The sequence below is a fragment of the Lissotriton helveticus genome, chromosome 9 (assembly GCF_964261635.1).
Source record: "Lissotriton helveticus chromosome 9, aLisHel1.1, whole genome shotgun sequence".
Taxonomy (NCBI): Eukaryota; Metazoa; Chordata; class Amphibia; order Caudata; family Salamandridae; genus Lissotriton; species Lissotriton helveticus.
In genome coordinates this window covers 495195394-495217617 of record NC_136070.1, presented here as the reverse complement: position 1 = coordinate 495217617, position 22224 = coordinate 495195394, and the positions used below count along the sequence as shown (strand labels likewise).

At 46.8% G+C, this 22224-nt stretch overlaps 1 protein-coding gene across 2 annotated transcripts in view; it reads left to right on the top strand.

Annotated features, from left to right (window-relative positions):
* HIF1A (hypoxia inducible factor 1 subunit alpha) overlaps window positions 1–22224 on the top strand; it is a 273305-nt gene that overhangs the window by 95269 nt on the left and 155812 nt on the right. For both annotated transcript variants that reach the window (XM_078660334.1, XM_078660333.1), the window contains exon 6: window positions 7231–7433. In XM_078660334.1, the coding sequence (XP_078516460.1) occupies window positions 7231–7433 (203 nt within the window). The remainder of the gene's footprint in view (window positions 1–7230; window positions 7434–22224) is intronic.

Sequence of the window (22224 nt, the reverse complement as noted above, 5' to 3'; positions counted from 1 at the left end):
AACAATAATTTAAAGAAATTGGGACATAGGGACCAGGTTACATTTGTAAACGTTCGTTGAACGACAGAGATACCACATCTTTTACGATTGTTGGGAGAAATGGGGCTCCACATTTTTCGAACGTTTCCTGAGGTGGATTGAATACTTTCCGAAGGCAGGCTGTTTTGGAACATTATAGGCGGTCTAAGGGGAACTCCAGAGATGATCGCCCAGAACCCACCCACCGACTCCACAAACCCAGACGCCGCAGCCTCAGACAGGGGATTGACGACTGCGCCAACACCCTCGCCCCGCTAAGAAACCCTCCAACAGCCACGCCAGCAAGAGAGCCACCTGGTTCACCGACTAGCTCCAGACCTCCAAACGCGCATGCCGAAAACTGGAGAAAATATGGCTCCACGAATGCACACCGGACAACCACGCAGCCCACAATGACGCCACCCGCAGACATCACCACCTCATCAGATTAGCCAAGAGATCCTCCTTCAAAGACCGCTTGGACAACAACGCACACGACAGCAAAGAGCTTTTCAGCATCGTAAAGGAACTCTCCAACCCCAGCGCCAACGCCAGCGACATCCCGCCCTCACAAGAACTGGGCGACTCACTAGCCATCTTCTTCCACTGCAAGATTGCTGACCTCCACGACAGCTTCAACACCACAACCGCCTGACTACGCCAGACTCCACCTCCCCTGTGAACACCACCAGCGCCATCCGCCTGACCTCCTGACCTCCTGGTCCAACATCAACGACGACGAGACACGCAAGGTCATGAACTCCATCCACTCAGGATCTCCATTAGACCCGTGCCCACACCACGTATTCAACAAAGTAGACGCAGCCATCGCACCCCAACTACTGAAGGTCATCAACATCTCCTTCGAAACAGCGACATTCCCAGAAAGTTGGAAGCACGCCGAAATCAACGCCCTCCTCAAGAAGCCCAAGGCGGACCCCAAGGACCTCAAGAACACCCGGCCCATCGCCCTGCTCCCAGCAAAGGTCATCGAGAAAATCGTCACAGGCAATTGGCCCGCCACCTGGAAGACAACAACATCTTGGACCCATTCCAGTCCGGATTCAGACGCCGCCACAGACGACATCGGGCGCCAACTAGACAATGGCAAACGTCAGCCCTCATCCTCCTGGACCTGTCGGCCGCCTTCGACACAGTCTGCCATCGCACTCTAAAGACACGCCTCCTAGAATCCGGAATCCAAGAGAAGGCCCTTGACTGGACCACATCCTTCCTCTCCGGCAGAACCCAGAGCGTCTGCCTCCCACCCTTCCGATCCGAAGCCACCGATCTCATCTGCGGCGTCCCACAGAGCTCATCCCTCAGCCCGACGCTATTCAATATCTACATGGCCCCCCTCGCACAAGTGGCCCGCCAGCACGACCTCAGCATCATCTCCTACGCTGACGACACCCAGCTCATCCTCTCCCTCACCAAGGACCCACACAGCCAAAACCAACCTCCATGAGGGAATGAAGGCCGTCGCCGACTGGATGAGGAGCAACCGTCTGAAGCTGAACTCAGACAAGACGGAGGTACTCATCCTCGGACCCACCCCCTCAGCCTGGGACAACTTCTGGTGACCGACCACACTGGGAACAGCACCAACACCCACCGACCATAAACCTAGGATTCATCCTCGACTCCTCCCTCTCCATGGCTAAGCAGGTCAACGCCATCTCCTCCTCCTGCTACAACACCCCCTGCATGCTCCGCAGAATCTACAAGTGAATCCCGACCGAAACAAGAAGAACGGTGACACAGGCCCTCATCAGCAGCAAACTGGACTACGGCAACGCACTCTACGCAGGAATCCCAGCCAAATACCTACTACGTCTACAACGCATCCAAAACGCCTCGGCCCGACTGATCGTCAACGTCCCCCGCCGCAGCCACTTCACCCCCCACCTGAGAGACGTACACTGGCTCCCCGTCGACAAGAGAATCACCTTCAAGCTCCTCACCCACGCACACAAAGCACTCCACAACGCCGGACCAGCCTACCTTAACAGCAGACTCAGCTTCTACATCCCCACCCGCCAGCTCCGCTCTCCCAGCCTTGCCCTCGCCGATGTCCCCCGCATCCAACGAACGACCTCCGGTGGCAGATCCTTCTCCTACCTCGCCACCAAGACCTGGAACACCCTCCCTACCCACATACGGCAGACCCAAGACCTACTCGCCTTCAGAAGGCTCCTCAAGACCTGGCTCTTCGAGCAGTAGCAGCAGACAACCCCCAGCGCCTTGAGACCCTCGCGGGTAAGTAGCGCGCTCTACAAGTACTCTGATTGATTGATTGATTGTTGAGTTGGTAATTGGAAAGAACCTTAAATGATGTATACAGAACCTGCCAGAGAGTAAATAAACCTCTCTGTTCTATGTCGGAAATAAGTGCCGTCCCCCCCTTGACACTGGTCATCGGGGTGATAAGCGTTGAAATTGAAACTTCTGCCAGAATGTTGAATAGAACTTAGAACTAGAATAGGCCTCTAAATACATCAAAATGGAGGATAGATTCTAAATTACATGGAAAAGAACGAAGGTTAAATTAAAAAATAGCCAGAATTAGACTCAAACGTCATTTTTGTGGTAGTCTAGATCAATCATTCTTAGCCCTCACCCCCCTATTGTCACTCCTTCCTTCTCCAGTCTACATTCATCCCCCAACTCACCCACACCGCCTTCCACAAGCGCCATCACTCACGCTATCAACCGCCCCCTGTCCTCATCCCCGCCCCCTGTTCACAAACTCTCTCTTCCTCCGAACGCTACCCCACCTACTCGGACCGCAGAGCCCTGCTCCATCGCGCGCACATCCCGTCACATTCGATCCAGTTCCCACCCCATTACCCGACTCAAACACTCACCCACTGCTCTCACTTCCAATTCCATCCCCAATCCAACACTGGACATGATCATCTCCACCCTCCTACAAGTCAAGGAAGAGCTCCACACCATCAAAGAACTTCTTCTCACACACCCCAGGCACCCACTACCCTACACTTCCCCGCCCAACAAGGACTCCATTCGCCCCTCAAACCGTTCCACCCTGCTCTCCCCGCGCTGGCCCTCTATCCCTGATCGCAAGGCCACTGGCCGTCCCCGTCGCACCCTAAACACCCTCTCGTGCCGAGACTTACACAATCTACTCTGCTCTTATGGCCCAGGTCCCACAAAACGCTCACCCACAACACACCTCCCCATACCCACGATTCTCACAAATCCCCTCAGGCCACCCACACTGAGCGACAGAAGTTCTGTCCCCTGTAATCTCAAAAATATCCCCCTCTCCTTAGAACATTCTCCCACCCTCCTCACCCCTAAACTAAAGTGTTTCCTGCTCAACTGCAGATCGGCCCGGAGACACTCCTCTGGCATCGCGGAGCTCATCTTATCAAGGGGCATTGATCTAGCCATTCTGACTGAAACGTGGTTAACTGAAACATCCACACCTATAATGGACATACTAGTCCCCCCCAACTATCTCATTATTAGACTCGACAGGAATGGCAAGACGGGCGGGGGAATCGCATGCATCTACAGGAGCAACCTAGCTGTCACTGAAGGCCCCTCCCCCTCCCTCTCCTCCTGCGAACTCATCTGCCTTGATATTACTAGTGAGGGCAAACCTGTGTGCTCCCTTCATGTTATTTACCACCCACCCGGTGACAACTTCATCTTCTCCCAACAACTAATGGACACGATATCCACCAACGCCGGTCGACAGCTCAATCAAATTTACCTGGGAGACTTCAACCTCCACTGGAATGACCAGAAAGACACTGTGGTGAAGAGCCTTAAGACTTTCCTCGACGCGCTTGACCTCACCCAAATCTGCAACGGTCCGACACATGAAAAAGGCTCTATCATTGACCTTATCATCGCCAAAGAAGACTCTACCCAACTAGTCGCAATCGAACCATGCGACTGGTCAGACCACCACATCATCACCTTCTTCATCAACGAAAAGGTCAAACTTAACCCGGCGCAACCTGCCAAAACCAAGATTTGGAAGAGGGACCTGAAGAACCTTAACCCAAAGTCCTTGCCTGCCCACACAGGCAGTCTCCTTCTTCCCCCGACGGACGTCTCTGATGTGCATTCATTGACCAACCTCTACCTAGACTCCATGTCTACAATAATCAACGAAGCCGCACCCTTGCAATTGAAGAGAGTCTCCACCAAGAACTCGAACCCATGGTACGATGGCAGACTCAATGAAGACAGACGTGTGATGCGCTTAGCTGAGCGCGCGTGGAGATCTGACCCCTCAGCACTGAACCTTAGAACGCTTAAGAATAAGAGAAACGCTTACTTCAGAAAAATCAAACGCTCGAAATCAATATTCTTTAGCCAACAGCTGGATCAAGCTAAAAACCGACCAAAAAAACTGTTCGAGTTAGTCAAAACCCAAACCAAAACGCAACCTCCACAACCCAACAACTTAACAAAGGCTATCCCAAGTTGCGAAGACTTCTCTGCTTTCTTCAAGCAAAAGAACAACACTATAAGAAGCGATCTCATCAAGGATGTAAGTCGATTCGCCGGCTCCATATGCATAACTAACACTCATGCTAAAAACAACGCTTCATGGACGTCCTTCGACACCTATTCCGAAGAATCAATTCACAAGCTGCTGGTCACCTTGAAACCCGCCAATCATCACACAGACCCCCTACCTGCCAATGCTGTTAAAGTCCTCACCCCCCTGTTCCTCCCACTCTGGACTAAAATCATCAACTGTTCCCTGCAACAAGGGCTCATCCCAGACTCCCTCAAGATTGGGCAAGTCACGCCTATACTCAAGAAACCCACAGCTGACCCGGCTGACCTAAACAACTATCGTCCTATCACCAATATCACCACTCTAGCAAAACTGTTAGAAAAATGCGTACAACTCCAACTGACAAAACACATTGAGCAGTTTGACCTCCTCAACTCTCACCAATCCGGATTCAGAGCAAAGCATAGCACGGAAACGGCCATGACACACATAATAGATGATGCCCTCCAGATCCTTGATCACAATGAGTCTTGCCTCCTCATCCTTCTTGACCTCTCTTCAGCATTTGATACGGTCAAACACGAGAATCTACTGGAGCTCCTAAATACCAGAATGGGCATATCCGGGACGGTTCTCAAATGGTTCACGTCCTTTCTGCACAACCGTTCTCAGAGGTTCAAGATCAACAACGCACTGTCCTCGCCTGTGCCAGTAACACTGGGCGTCCCGCAAGGTTCCTCCCTATCCCCCCACATTGTTCAACCTCGTCATGGAACCACTCACCACCTTGCTTCAATCTTCTAAGGTACATTTCCATATGTACGCCGATGACACTCAGCTCTACCTCAAGCTTCAATCCCCTGAAGACATCAAACTGTTGAATGCCACACTAAGAAACACCCAAGCTTGGCTGGCCGACAATCACCTCAAACTAAATGCTCTGAAAACTGAGTTCCTTCTGATCTCTCCTCCTGCGAAAAAGGCCATCACCCAAACCTGGCTCAATCATCTAACCGCACTCAATGTCCAACCCACCATCGTGGACTCAGCGAAATCCCTTGGCATCACACTGGACTGCAATCTCGACATGCAGCAGCAAATTAGCATAGCAACTAAAGGAGCCAACTTCCAAATCAACACGCTGAGAAAACTCAAACCCTTCCTACCACCCAAGGACTTCCAAACTGTGGTACAAGCCTTAGTCATTCCTCGCATAGACTACGGAATTGTGGCTCTCAGCGGGCTCCCCCTGACAACAACGGCTCCCCTAAGAGCCTCCCTGAACGCGGCCGCGAGACTCATCACTGGCTCAAGAAAACACTCGCATATATCCCCTGACTTAAAAACCCTGAACTGGCTGCCTATTGAAGCCAGAATTCAGTTGAGAATTGCCTGTATGACACACTCGGCCGTACACCACAAGGCACCCAACTACCTCTCTCATAAGCTGACCATATCAGGAGGCTCAAGATCCAACAGAAGCACAAACACTCTCCTCCTGAAACCACGGAGATTCCGGAAGGAAAAAACATACAAACGCTCCTTCTCTGGAATGGCACCTAGGATCTGGAATGCACTCCCACCAGAAACCAGGCTTATCCCGTCCACTATACTCTTCAAGAAAGAGGTGAAGGCCATCCTTATGGCTAAATACACCTGAACACTATTGATACTGGAACAATGACAGTATTTGGCTCCCACATTATCGGCTGTCTGAATACTTAACTATGTCAGTCCATTTTTTGTCTGCTTCTGGATCTAATTCATTGCACGGATGCTATACTATTGATTTCCAACTTGTTTATTGGGTTGTACACTAGGACTTGAGTGCCTCAATAACCTGCAACGCACCCACTACTGACTACTACTTTGCTTTCAACATTGTGTTTACTCACCCTCTGGGGTGCTATAATCTTATCCGTTTAGACATTGTACTGCTTCCATATTATTGTTTCTTGATTGTTATTACTCTGTATACTCTTGTATGATTGATACCCTATTTTTGCATCTCACTGTCTACGGAATCTCATATTGATTTAAGAGTCTTGTTTATCCTACCTACTGTTTCTGTAAAGCGCTCTGATATCTGCAAAGATCTTGTTCGCGCTATATAAAACTTTAAAAATAAAATAAATAAATAAATCACATTAAAATGTATAGTCCCGTTGGCTTTGAGGGCAAAGATGCTCAGATGTTACACTAAAGTATTCAGTATATCCTCCATATATTGATACTAAACACCGTTGTTTGTAAAAGAAAGCTCATGTACATATGAAAAGGCAAGTCAAACTTAAAAGGAGAATAAAATATTATAGCCGTCCAGCTCGGTGGAATGTGTGCCAGATGGTTCACTGCACTGACAGAAAAAGCGAAACCGGAAGTCGTATCTAATCCCATGTAGACATAAACTCGTGCATATTGTTTCAGGATATTTCGGCATTAAACTTTCATCTGGGGAAGTCGTTGATGAAAAATCTATACCCCTCCCCAGTCCCCCCTTTTAATGTGTTCTCTTTCAGTGCGAGATTCATTTAGTTTGTAGATGACACTTTTATGTGGACCTTACACAATTCTGCTAAATCTGGCAGCGATTACAAACATAAAGACAAACTTTAAAACTTCCACTCTTAGCCAAGAACATTTAAATTGCCTCCTCGCTCATCTGTTTTCTGTGTACAGTATTTAACATTTTTTGTTAATACATCTAGGTTCTTCATTGCACAGGACATATTCGTGTCTACGACATCTGCAACAACCACACTGACTGTGGCTACAAAAAGCCTCCGATGACGTGCTTGGTACTGATCTGCGAACCTATCCCTCATCCATCTAACATTGAAGTTCCATTGGACAGCAAAACCTTCCTCAGTCGCCACAGCCTGGACATGAAATTTTCATATTGTGATGAAAGGTTGGTGCCGGGATATGTTTTTCTTTTATGACGCCAGTTGTTGAAAAGTAATCTTTTTAATATTAGAACATTGGAATGTTGGAAGCTCTATTGAAAACAATGGAGTGCTCTAGGCTTCTAATGGTCGGTAGAAGCACAGAGCATCAACATTCCAATGTTTCTCAAAGGCCTCACGGAGCCCAAGGGGTTTCAACCGCCTCTGGCTCAAGTTAGAGCATTCTGCCCTCTAGTGGTGGACTGTTCTAATAGCCATAGAGCCCTCCATAGCGGGCTGTACCGGCCCTTAAAAGCCCACTCCTTTATTAAAGGCTGGAGTGGGCCTTTAATGGCCGGTAGGGCCCACTGCATCGGGCTCTAAGGCTATATTAGTACACTGCACTGGGTCTATTGTCATGTTTTTAACTGATAACTAATTCAAGTATTTTCAGAATGAATGCCTGTGACGCTAGTTTCAGCTATTCTTGTAATATTGTTTATTTGCTTTTTAAACAGCTACATCAATGCGAAATGAATTTGATTTTAATTAATGCTTGTATATTCATGAAAGTAACAGCCTGAAAGAGATGAAAAAATTGTCACTAACCGTGTTTCATTTAAAGCACATATTATAATTGAGGCTCCGAGTTTTACTGATAAATACAGACATAGGACTATCTATTTTCCAGTCTGTGTTTATTTTTAAATATGTATAAAATCGGAAAATTGTTTGTCTTTTTGAGTGATTCTAAATGTAAACAGTCATGACTTCCAGGCCGATAGCTGTTCAGATTGTCAAGTTAGAGAGGCAAAAAAGAGAGAACGTTAACAGTAACCCCCATGATCTTGTAGAACATCTGTAGACACAAATGTAATACTTATTTGCTACGGAATGTATTTATCCTTGATGTGGGTTTATGAGGAAGGAAACTAAAAAAAGCCTATAGCATTTGGAAAATTGAAGGAACTTCACTTTTAAGCATTTCCAGAGGGCACCATCTTCAGATATGGGGAGCCTGATGATTGTGGGTGTTATGCAACCAAGACGTTTGTTATGCGATATGTGGCACTTATTTCAGAGACAGCCTCCATACCCCATCACCCCCCACCCAATTATACTGTTAGTTGATCACCATCTTATGTAGGGCGATGCTTAAGTCAATGAGTACACATTCTGGAGTGTAGAGATGTATCGATTTAACATTTAAGCACATTTAAACTCTTCTCGACTCAAAAGATGTGATGTCCCTGAGATTTCTCACTAGTTAGTAAATGTTCCTGACCCACCCGACCGACTAAAGGTTGCCCTTCCTACAGTTTAATGTGAAAGTACTGAGTGCATCCCAAACGTCAATATTAATGACTTTTAAGGTACTTGTATTGGTTTAAAAAAAACTTCCTCTTTCTAGGCTCACCTACAGTCTGTGGCCGTTTCTAACCTCCCATAGCACTGTGGGCCTTGTAGTGATGCATTCTACTTCTACTGTACTTCTGTACATCACCTCAAGGGTATCCTGCACTTGCCTGGGTAGCCCGTCATGAGTAGTTTGCATTATGGTCTTTGTTTTCTCACCAGAGGGTGGGCTACTAAAGCCATTTTAACATACTTGACAGGCATTATTATTGGTTGGGGGTTGTGCACTGTTCTGTGATGATTTATTCATTTAGTATCAACCTACATAGTAACTGCATAATTCTGGAATAAAATATGGTCTGTTATCGGGGACACCATTAAAATTGATTGTGTACCTTTGATTTATTTACTGCCTCCAAGGTCTGTTAAAGGTGTACCCAAAAAATTAAAGGATATTGTCTAATGCTAGTGAACCTGGGCCCCCGCTGTTACCTTCTTTTCGCTGTCTCAGAACGCCTACTTCTCTGTCTTAATTTTTCAACCCTTGCTCGTTTTTTCACACCCATGCTCACAAACTCTTCTTTTTCTCTGCTAATTAATCAGCTCACATTGAATTTTCTTTACTGAGCCTCAAATTAAATATTGCCATTCTCATCACCTCAGCCAATCTTTGATTCTCTTCTCAGAAACTATCTCATGTTGCTTTTACACTGTTTGCAGTCCTGTCAAGTATCACGCAACAGGTGTGACACTCACGCATTTCAGTGCGGTGTTCCGCAACACCGCACTGAAATGCATTGTCACGCATTTTGCCGACTCATAAACTCGCGCCACCAGAGGCGCCTGTGCACGGCTTCTGCTGCTCTGAGTCCGATTGACATGCTGCTGTAGTTCATAAATAGTTAATCTCTGAGCTTGTGGGCTGAGTGAGAGTGCGGCAGCGCTAGGCGGCTACAATGTAACAATGCTGCCTCCAGGCTGTCCGCGGCGCTGTAATTTCCTGCCGCGCCCCGGCTTAAGTTTGGCACGGCCGGGACACCGTTGCAATTAATAAAGGGGGCGGGTTCGCCCTCTCAGCAAGATGCTGGCAGGCTCACACAGCTAGGCACTCACCACGGGTGCCAAGGTATTTCCTCGCCCGTCGTGGCATTTACACTGACTTCAGGACTTGCTTGGATAAATTTAATACATGCGGTGCATGGCCGCACGTGGCCGGGCGGACGGCAGACAGTCACGTTAGCTGCCTCACTTTCCGCGTTTATAGAGGTCCGGCCGCGCGGCCTAATTTTGTAAGAACCTGCCTCGACTGGACACACACCGTGGCCGGAGGGGTGCTGCACCACAGTCTAGCAGCCATGTGATGATGGGGCCGCCGCCAGAGCGAACATCGCACCTCAGATCTGTCCTGCAGTCAGGTCGCTACGCTAGGACGGGACAGGCCCAGGAAACTAAATTAATAAAGGCAATGCCGCCCGCCGGCAATTTTATTTCCGAGCAGCCGAGGCCAGCAAAACTCAGAGGGCACTGGTGAAAGACAGGGCCCATCATGCAGTCACAGGAGATCGCTGTCCGGTGAGAGGGCCCGCCCTCACTGGTATAGAGAGTCACGCCGGCCGGCTCAGTGAGCATGGGGCACGGCAGAGGAAGAACAGAACAAGCCTAGAGGATTGATTCATTGCCCCCCCCTCCCCCCCCAAGGTTGGTGTGATAGCTTCTCTCTATGGGAGGGAAGGGTCGGTGCACGGACCTTGTCAGGTCCTCATTCGACTGTACCAGTCTGACAGGATGTTTCATTTCCTGCCTGCCAGCCGGGCCCCAAGGTACCGAGGAATTCATTGCTGTTCCTCCGTGCGCCCTGATGCATGGCCCTGAGTTAAAGTAGGAAGCCGGTGGCAATCCACCTGTTCACCTCCTCATAACCTGGGCACATACTTGCTGTGCCCTGCCCAGCCAGTCAGAGCCCAACTAGTGCCCCGGGCCGGACTCACCACGCAACCGTGATTCTGACAGTGAGAGCAGGTGGCACAGGTTGATGCTGCAGCACGGCTGCGCTGTCTGACTCTCTTAAGAAGAGACAGGCTAACGATCTCTGCTGTGACACTCAGGCAGCTCCTCTCAGTGGATCCTTCTGACTATCAAGAGATCACACCAGGTAAGTCAGATATTCATTTAATAATTCGCTGATGAAACTCAAAATGTTTATTAAGAGAATGGGGAGTGGGCCTCCAGCACAGCATAGCGCTTTGTAAATGGGTACACTGAAGTTGTCTGTTTGTGCTGTAAATGCAGGCCATCTCTGAGTTTTTGCCTGCATTAATAAATCATCAAACTGCTAGTTTAGTTAAAGGGTTTAATATCCTTACTTGTCAGTGGTACTACAAGCAGCAGCCTTTATTTTCCCAGCACTGTGAGACGTGCTTAGGCAGAGTTGAGGCAGATGACTAATATCCCCGCTAGAGATCTGCCAGAGTTTGTCCCATGGCTGTTTTCACTCACTATTAAGTAGAGCAGAGAGTTTATATGCATACTGCAAAGAAAGTCTAACAGCATATTGTATTGTAATGAACTGTATTATATGTAGATAGCTCAGTGGGTTGCTTCTTTTATCACAGAGAACCCTTTGATTTGTGTGGTTCAGCCGCACCTGAAGCTGAGGTTGGGGTGGAGAGTGCTGATTATTTAAAAAAAAAAAAATTGCCTTAAAAGCACCTGCTACGGAGTTCGAATTTCTTATTGCTGAACTCAGTGTGATTTCTGAAATTTGTCTGTTTTCATGGACTTCTTTGCATTATTTGGCCACAAGAAGTGTAGCTCAAACTGTCATGCATTTAGTTGTTAAATGTCTTTTGTAAATCCACCGAATCTATGAAAATGTCACACATAAGCAGTCTGAAACATTAGCAGCTTTGCTCAAATAAATGTAATTTCTGACATTTATATGATTCCCTCGTCTTTTACTGCTTGATTTTGCTAGCGAGAAAGTGTCACTCATAGTCGTTGAAATGTCACTCATAATTACACTGAAATTATGAAAATGTCACTCATAGCAATCTGAAATCTTGGCAGCTATGTGTTCGTCCTATAGGGCCTATCAAGCCTTATCACAATTCTCAACCCAAAAACTTGCTGTGGTCAAAGTTCTGTAATTGTCACCCGTTGTCTGGTAGTGTGCCTTGATTTTTATTAGCTGTTCGTGTCTATCTTGTCTTGCATTATAGACCTTTGAGTTTCTTTCCCCAATATCATATTTACCACATCACAATGCATTAACGTCATTCCATTTACCCCTTTAAGAAAGACATTTCCTCACACTTTTCTTCATTGCAGTTCCTAGTATGAATTTTTCTTTTGGGGGCTCATGATAGGAACGTATCAGTGTCTGTTTGTAAGCTGTTAAATATTTATGCAGCATAATTGGTCCTTACTTAAACTAGCCTGTGCTGCAAGTGAACATCTTCTGAAAGTATAATCGACAGCTCCTATCTGAGCTCCATGTTGTCTTCAAATAGACTCACTATATAAAACATCTTTCGATCTTGTCTTTTTTCATGATTCTCCAACTTTGATTTCAGCTTATTGCTTACTTACTTAATTGCTCTCTAATTTCTTTCTTCAGGGTCCTTTCTTAGTACATTTAGAGCATATTGTCATTATTTTCCTATTAAACTCACGTTCTCTACTCTGAAATACTCTATCTGTGCTTGCCTTATTGCCACCACGACTATAAAAAATGCGGCCGTTGTGTAGTTAACAATCAACTCTGTAAATGCCTTCTTTATTCTTACATCTCTTTGTTCCGATTTCAGTTTTGGTAACTAACTGAAACTGTTTCTGTTACTTTTATAAATCACACCACTCCCTTCTCATCTTTGTTCACTGCAATTTAGTTTTGCAGCCTTTGCATAGTGGTCCATTGTCTTATTTTTTTTCCCTTTCAGATGCAGTGCTTTCCTGATTTTCTGTTGTTCTCTCCAGTCATTCATAAACTACCTCTTGCCCTTCTTGATATCGTGTATCGTAAGTTTCAGTCCAGGACCTCATCCTGTCCTCCATTTGTAGAAGCCCCCACTCTGTTAGAACATCTTCTCTTGGCCTGTAATTTGATAAGTCTTACAGGCAGACATTTACCTGACTTACCCCTTTTCTTTTGTTACTGTCCTATTACCTGATTTTTATTCCAGCTACCTATTTCCTATGAATTTCAGTGTGTAAATCCCACTTAACCCCACTAAGGAGATCTCCTTCTCACTTTATTTTATTACCAGTGTATACATGCTCCTGCCCACTCATTTGTTTCACACCTGACTGACTCCCTTGCAACGTGCCAAACTCATCTATGTCTCCTTTTATTCTTGTCTAATTAATTTCCTGTGTGCTCCCTCACTCTCAAGGAGTACAGGAAGGCAAGGTTCACCTCCCAGAGGATGAAAGAAGAACATCGCTGGACAATCGCCCACACAATTATGAAATCAAAGGAGATTCTGGAGCTGGGTAAAGAAGGGTGTCCGACCTGCCCATCCACCTCCCGTAACAAACATCTCTCCTGCCGAATGGGAGGCCCTCATTGTCGCACTCTACGTAGAGCCCAATAGACACAACTGGCCTAGCCATCACAGTTCTAGCCATATTAACTCCTACATCGGACCGAAGTCCACCATCAAGATCACACCAACCCAAGTTGCACTCATTATTAAAAAAATGCGGCGAGGGGTGCCGGGCCCAAATGGCATACCAACAAAGATGTACAAAGCATCTATTCACAAGTGGGCCGCACTCTTGGCCACTCTATTTGAGGCCAGCAGAATGGGCGGTCCTATTCCTGACGAGGCTCTCTCCTCGTCCCCATTCATAAAAAAGGTCCGCGGTCCAGTCCCGATAACTACCGGATAATTGACCTCCTCGATGTTGAAGGGAAGGCCTATGCAAGTGCTCTACTTCAAGAACTGACTACCTGGGTGAAAGACTGTAATTTAATACCCTTTACTCTTCTAAAAGGGCTGCCACATTGAAGACAATTTGATCTGTCTAGCCCACACGATTGAGGGCACGCTTGCTATAAAAGGAAAATAGGTATATGGAGGGTTCATTGATTTCCGAAAAGCTTTTGATTAGCGTTGTTTGTCTCAGACTCTGGGAAAAATTAATGAAATGGTTCATCCCGCAATCCCTACTTAATGCTCTCATCGCCCTGTACACTGACACCTGGGTAAAAATAAGAGTATCCTCTGGATGGTCAATAAGCAATAAAATCATGACCAACAGAGGTGTTGTAATCTTCCTTCTTTCCCCTCATTACCTTCCCTCTGCTGTTTTCTCCTTTCTTCCCATTTGGTACGTTCCTCTCTCCCCCGCCCCCTGTACCCTGTTGGAACGTCCCCCTTGAGATTTCTCAGTGGAATGTTGGACAACCTGTGAAGTACGGACAGTGGATGACAGAATAAAGACGTTCTTACTTACCTGCCTGTGGATTTCTCTTCATTACAACACTGGCGACTAATTGGCGTAGGGGGCCATCTCTGTCATCTCCCCTTTCTTTATGCTCTCCTTCCTGCGTGCCTGCATGGTTGGTGATTCGTTTTAATTGAAGTGTTCTATTCCTCAGAAGTGTCTTATTCGAAAAAGAAGTGCTCCACTGGTTACCTCAGGAGCGGTCCTCACATCCTGGTTTAGTGGAAGTCTCATTATCACATTTTTCTCATATGAATGTGAGGCTAGACTCCACTGTGCTTCTGACTGCTCCGATTACAACCGTCGCTGCCACAGGTTCGCAGTGTGACATTCCGATTATGGGCCAGTATAGCCTCAATCCCTGACTGTGGTGCTGTCCATCATTGTTGTGTTTGCAGTTAGTGCTCCTTAGGGTGAGCCTCTGCTCTGGGACCGGTTGCGGTCTGTGGTATATGGTTGTGGCGTCCTCTGGGTCCGCGCTGCATGCCTGCTGCCTCATAGCACCTCAGAGGAGTGCCTCAAGCGTCTGCCCGGTGTCTCCTCAACCGGCACACCGTCAAGCACAGAACAAGGAGTCAACTACTTTGGGTTCCTGAGTGAGTTTCCCTCAGCTGTCTTCTCATCGAATACCTTACATTCTACGAGGAGTTCATCGGAGCATGGCAGGGTCCATGTGCTGCGCTTTTACCTGCTGCTTCATACTGCCTCAAAAGTTCGCTTCAACTGCAGCGTTTCTCGGTTTCCTCATCCAGGAATTCCTATGTTCTTCTCATCATGTGGGGTCCACGCTACCTAGTCTGTGTGTATGTCGCCTCTTAGAGCCTTAGAGGATCTCTTCAACTACAACGTTCCGCGGCCTCAGCTGAATCCTGTCAGCTACTCAGTGGTCTCCGGTGCCTACCAGCCCTTCGCTGGCCCTGCTCACATCGAAGCTCCTCTTTTGTGAAATTGTGGTTTCTGATGTTGGTCTCCATCTTGCCACTGGGTTCCTGTCAGGAAACTTGCTGCCGGCGCACCAGCTACACGGCAGCCGGGTCTTAGCCCTCGTCAGTTTCGTTCCGGCGCTATCCATTCAGTGCCGGGTCGTCCAGCCTTCTGCCGGCACACCAGCTTCTCCACAACCGGCTCCCGAGCACTTAGTCAAGTTCTTTGGCGCTCCAGCCATCTCACAGCTGATCCTCCATGTTTGTGCCTTTCACGACAAGTCTTGTGTGCTCCATCTTCAGCCGGCTGTGTCCAGGTGTATCTGGCATTGTTAAGCTTACTCCTTCAGTTTTACAAGTAAGACTTTCCCCTTTTGTTGCTGGGGTAGGTTGTTCATCAAGATATTCTCATCCTCACCTTTTGTGTGTCACTGCGATCTACGGTGATACACACACCTTCCCATACCATTATATTGGTGTTTTCTTTTCACACGGTGACACTCTTCGTTGAACTATTGGACCTAAATCTTGTTTAGTTTATCCTTGAACCATTAGACCTATTTTCTCTGGCATAACCACTCCCCTCCCTGTCTCCCTGCATTCCCCTTTTACTTATTCTGTACTATTTTTGCCTACCCTATTACTATCGTTATACACATCTGAGGTTGTATTACGCTCACTGCGTACTGCATTATAAGATTCTGCCTGCATGCTTCATTATTTTTTTTATGTATTTAGAGTATTATGCTTACTGAGTATCATTTTACTGGCATGTTTTCCGGCATGCTTCAATTATTTAAAGTTATTTAAAGTATAAAAGTGACCGCTCCTGTGCATATGTTGAGTTTCTGAGTTTGTACTAACTTACTCGTTGTGGTTACTTAATTAAGTAAACATTTCAGCAATCCTTTTTGGGTCTGTCTCCTAGGATGCCCCCCCCCACCCACCCCTATTAACGTTGTTGTACAACCCTTACAGTCATTGCAATATTCTCCCTTGCTGCGTCTAGCATGACTTTCCCTCACCTCTATGGCTGGACAAGCTATGAATCAACCTCCTCCATTCCTAAATGAGATAGGAGAACCAGAAATTCACTGGAAGGAATGGATAAATATATTCGCCTCCTACCTCATTGCCATAGGAGGCGGAAGGTATTCGACAGTTCGCAAACAACATATATTTTTGCCTAACCTAGGTATACAAGTTAGGAAGATTTATGACACCTTACCTGAACCTTAGTTAGAAGAGGAGGAGGATGATACAGATAAGTTTAAAATTACCCTTTTAAAATTAGAGCGGTACAGAAGGGGGTGGTGATGGACGGAGCATCTGAACCAACCAATCACTCACACCCAGTCAACAGATCTGGGTTTAATCCATCACCGTTCTTTAGCCCACTCTGCCACCCCAGTTCAGACATGGCCATATGCATATCAGTCTGACCCTGTGCTTCATGGGAACAGTCCAGCCCGAACTGCCACGCCATGCCTTCCCTGGACCGGAAACAAGGTTCCTAGGACCGGTTTCTGGCATTACAGCCGTCTTCAGCCAGGCTTGCTTGAATCCAGTGGCAAAGTGAGCAAGGGACTCACGTCTGAGCATACCCTGCCAACTTATGGCGAACAAAACGGTACAAAAGGGGGTGGTGATGGACGGAGCATCTGAACCAATCAAACACTCACACCCAGTCAACAGATCTGGGTTTAATCCATCACCGTTCTTTAGCCCACTCTGCCACCCCAGTTCAGACATGGCCATATGCAAATCAGTCTGACCCTGTGCCTCATGGGAACAGTCCAGCCCGAACTGCCATGCCATGCCTTCCCTGGACCGGAAACTAGGTTCCTAGGACCGGTTTCTGGCATTACAGCCGTCTTCAGCCAGGCTTGCTTGAATCCAGTGGCATCACCACCCCCTTTTGTACCACTTTTAAAATTAGAGGCACATTTTGGTGACAGGGTGAACTTTGTTTTGGAGCGACATCAGTTCTTTGCCCGCATCCAAGGAAAACAGGAATCATTCATTAATTATATAGCAGCACTTTGAGGCCTGACACAACTATGTGACTTTGGTGAACTTACTGATTCACTCATCAGGGACCAACTAGTCAGGCGCACTAACAATTGTCACATTCAAGAAAAGCTCCTGGCAAAAAACCCCACCATAAAAGAAGCGGTCAATATAGCAGTCTGTAGAACACACTGCTAAGTGTATCAAAGAGATGACGACTCCTAGTGAGCTTGTGGTCAATGTTTGCAATAGCAATGATGCCCAGGTCAGTCCCAATGATAATGAAGTGTTCAAGGTTAGACCAGGAGAAGTCAAGGTTAATCACTCTGCCAAGAAAAAGGAATGGTTGAAATGCTATAGATGTGGCAGCAGCGACCATCTGGCCAATGATGTGCATTGCACTGTCCGCAATGTCACGTGTGTAAAATGTAACAAGGAGGGACGCTTAGGTAGAGTGTGCAACAACAGTGAAAACTACCAAGTGAAAGTTGTGCATAGTGAAGGGGACTTGGCCCCTAAATATGTTTTCCATGTGAAAACTAGGGGCTGTCATGTTTCCGCCAGTACTCAAGGGCAATTCAAAGACCACAGTCCTATTGATCATCCTAAATGTACCATCTTTGTCAATAGCAAGCCCTTAGATGTGTTGGCCCATTCGTGTGCCCCGGTTACCTTATTCAATATCAATACCATAAATTACATTTTTGATACCTCCAGTCTCGAAATGCTAGAACCTGACATTTCGGTTGTAGGGCATGCTAATGAGAACATTCCTTTAGTAGGGATGATGTATGTGTGTATTAAATTCAACAGTAGAACTACATGGTATAAAGTGTGCATGGCAACCCAAAGGATCTAATCTGTTGGGTTGGCATCATCAAAGAGACCTGGGGATTATACTCGACCCTAACAATAAAGATCAAGTTCCCGTAGTTGAGCGGGTGTAGGAAATCAGCAGGGATATAAGCAGTTGTTCTGAGTCGCCCACTGAATTAGGCCAAAATGTAGTTAGCAAGGCCTGGTAACAGCATTTTTAAATACATTGCCAAAACCCCTGTAGAAGAAGGGTTGCCAGAGATGGTTCATGCCGTATCAGGATCTTATGTTGTTAAGTTTGCCTGCTGAGAATAATTGTAACCTGCTGGATAATCCCACAGCAGTTCCTAAAACTCCATGGACTAAGTTGGCATTAGAGATAATTTGTACCACGGGTCAATTAGGAGTCCAGAAGAGATTTTTGATGGTACTCATGGACTACACTTCTCACTGGATCAAATACTTGTGGGTCTCACATGTTTCGACAAAGACTCTCATTGACTCTTAAAAGACTCATTTGCATGTGAAGGTGTACCAGCTTACTTAGTCCCTAACAAGGATATCCAATTCTCATCTTTGGAAATTAAGACATTCCTTTATGAGCAGGGCATCAAGCAGGAGGAATCTTCTGCACAAAGCCAAGGAGACAATGACCCCATTTGGCAACTCTGAATCCCCTGATCTGGCTTGCATAAAATCTGTACACACCTTCATCATAACCCTCCCTGCCGGTTCTCTCTCCTCTCTTCCAGGTGCCCTCGGTACTCCTGGCCCTTGGGGTTCCTCTGTTCCTCTGTTTCTTATTCCCCCTGCATTTTCTCCCAGCATCCCCTCTCCTCTCTCTCCTTTCTTCCAGTTGTGCGTCTCCTGTGTTTTCCTTTTCCCCTCCGTAGGGAGATGTTATAATATCCCTTCTTTCCCCTCATTACCTTCCCTCTGCTGTTTTCTCCTTTCTTCCCCGTTGGTACATTCCTCTCTCCCCCGCCCGCTGTACCCTGTTGGAACGTTCCCCTTGAGAGTTCCAAGTGGAATGTTGTACAGCCTGTGAAGTACGGAGAGCGGATGACAGAATAAAGACTTTCTTACTTACCTGCCTGTGGCTTTCTCTTCATTACAACAAGAGGCTTAAAGCAGGGCTGCATGTTGGCCCCTCTACTCTTTAATTTGTACCTAGCAGACCTGCCTGAGTGGCTGGCTCTCCCTCAAGCATTTCCGCCTAGAATAGGATTCTCCTTGATCAAACCCAGTTGGGACTCAAAAGACTCTTCGATTCCTTGGCTTTGTACTTTAAAACAAACTTTGTAGAGATTAACATCGCAAAAAGCAAGGTGATGATAGCCTTGAGACGACGAGCAAGAAAGCGCTCCTGGTATATTGAAGGGAAATCAATAGAGGTAGTGGCTGCATATAAGTACCTGGGAGTCTGGATGGATCACAGAGGAAGACCGGCTCCGCACATTGCTGCAATGCAAGGAGTGGCTCGCTGCCTGGAGGGGACCTTCTTAAGAACCAAGAAAGCACTCTATTCTCCAGTTCTCTCTCCATTAATCGGAGTGATAGGTGCCAAACCTTTACCGACCTTAGCCTTTGGCGCCATAACCTTCAAAGATAAAATGTTCACCTGGTTAGACAGAGTGCAATCAGCCTGTTTTCGTAGAGTGTTCCATCTACCCAACTCGACCTCTCACGCCCAAATCTGTATGGAGTTTAGCTTGTCATCCCAACATTGGATTATGAAAGCAAGATTTATTGCCTACTGCTTAAAAATTAAAAAGGCCAATGTCCTTACACTAAAGAGTTCAATTTTTAACATACTGCTTGGACGCGCTAGAAGCTCAAGATATATGAGCTTGTTCGCTGCCCACAGGGGTAGTCACAAAAGTACTGAGCATACAAGCGAAGATCTTGTCAGAGGAACATTTATTTATTTATTTATTTTTATTTTGAGAGTTTTATATAGCGCGAACAAGATCTTTGCAGATAACAGAGCGCTTTACAAAGGCAGGTGGAGGGTAGGGGAACAAGGGGGCATAGTGGGGAGGTAGATCAACATGATCATGTACATAGCACCAATATAGTATATAACATAGTACCAATATAACGTATAGTACAGGTATGAGGTAGCAGGCATAGTTGGAGCGTAAGTCATCAACAGGTTCATGTACATAGCACCAATATAGTATATAACATAGTACCCATATAACGTATAGTACAGGTACGAGGTAGCAGGCAAAATTGGAGCGTAGGCCATCCACTCGCTGTAAATAAACACGTGCATAGGAATATATAGGCAATATCATAGCGCCAAACTGGTAATACTGTTCTTAATGTAAAACACGCGAAATTGTTCAAGTGTATTTAGCCATAAGGATACTTTTAACTTCTTTCTTAAAAAGAAGGGAGGAAGAGATGAGTCTTGTTTCAGGAGGAAGTGCGTTCCAGATCCTGGGACACAAGTTTTCATACCAATTTTGCATGGCGCACTGTAATATCCCTCTGTTCTCCTCGTGAATACAGTTGCACAAGAGTGAACTAAGCACAACTTTACAATAGAATTGGGAGAACGGCGCTTCGGCAATAGCCGTACATCACTGGGTGTGGTCTGCTGATGCTTTGTGGAAAGGTGTGTAGTGGATCGCAGTGACAAGTGCCGGTTTTTCCTATTGCACTTTTGGGGGAGATGCTAGCATGGGGTGGCACCCTCGTCACCTGGTCTTGGCCAGGGGTTGGCCTCACCAACCTGTGATAGTCTACACTATGGTTGTAGGGGGATTGCTTTCGGGGGTATAGGCTGAGTAGTGTCAGAGGGGCATTGTTTTTCTGCAGGGTGTCTTGACGCAGGTCAGGATCTCTTTGGGACACTTGGTCTCATTCAGCATACCCTGGTGGGTGGTTGTAAGTCAACCTACGGACAAGCTATCTTAGTGGTAGCATGGCCTATACTGCTCCAGACTAAACCCAAGAGGGCAGGTGATGTCTGCGGTAATACTTGATATATATCCATTGTATATTCTGTACCGATCCCGACAATGCCCCTGTGCTCTTCTTGAGTACAGCAGCACAAGCGTGCTACGTAAGCACACCTTCCCAAAGGTGATGCAGAGGACGGCGTTGCAGCAGTTGCTGTAACTTCACCTGGGTGTAGTCTTCTATCGCTTGGTGTAAGGTGGTGTTTTGAGTTCCAGTGGTATGTGCTGGAACGCCTATTTTATGATGCACTTGCTGTGAAAAATCTCTCTCGTGGTAGCTGGGCGACAAACCTCTATGATCATAAAACTCTACCACACTATCTGTCATCCCGCATGAAGCCATCAGTAACATCACCTAATGAGATTACGTTTTGGCCTAATCCCCCTGATGGTGTACAAGTATGGCCAAAGGTATAAGGCAGATACGCCCTCTCAGTGCCGTTTTTGCGGCAACAGAGAAGAACATTTAATTCATGTCTTGTGCATTTGAAGGATCTTACTCACCTTGTGAACGTTTTGGTTGTGTCCAATTAGGTGGATCCTCAATGTGCGGACATGTAAAGAGGCCCTAGAGGAGAGTGTGAAGGGTGATTCAGCTCAGACGACATCCCGTTTTGTAAAATACAAGTCTGAGATTAAATCTATTGCATCAGTAGACGACCTCCATGAATTTCAGCCATGCCAGTCATGCACTCTCTTTTAACATGAACTCCTTTTTTAATAGCGAACGGAAAGTGCTTTAAAGTTTTTTTTGTATGAATTACAATGGTTTGAACTAATTGTGCAATACAATATATCTATCCTGCATGCTCCCTCTCCCCTCTAGCTTTTTAGGTCTCGCCTGTCGATGCGCATGCGCATCGAGCAAGCGAGACTATGGTGGCTTATCCACTCTTTATCCAACTTGCAAGGAATCGTGGCGATTCCTTGCAGTGCACGAGAAATTTAAGCTCAATGCGCATGCGCATTGAGCTTAAAAGCGCGTGCACATGCCCCCAGCCGCCTGCCTTGCCTACTCTCCCAGCTGGTGCCGCTCCACCCCCTGCGGCATCAAAGGCTTTCACGGCCGGCCGGCCATGCTTTCAGTTTCACGACCGGCCGGCCGTGTGAAGTACATTTCTAAGCCCGCTCTCCCTGCTCCGCCCCCTGCTCCAGCCGAGACGCATTTCTCCTCCCTCCTCCCCCCTCCTGGGTCAGGTTACCCTGCTTTCTCTTTCTTTTCACCCGGTGACATTGTTGCCTTTAGCCCTTCCCTCACCTCCTCAAGCCGTTACTCGTTGTGTGTACAGGGCTGT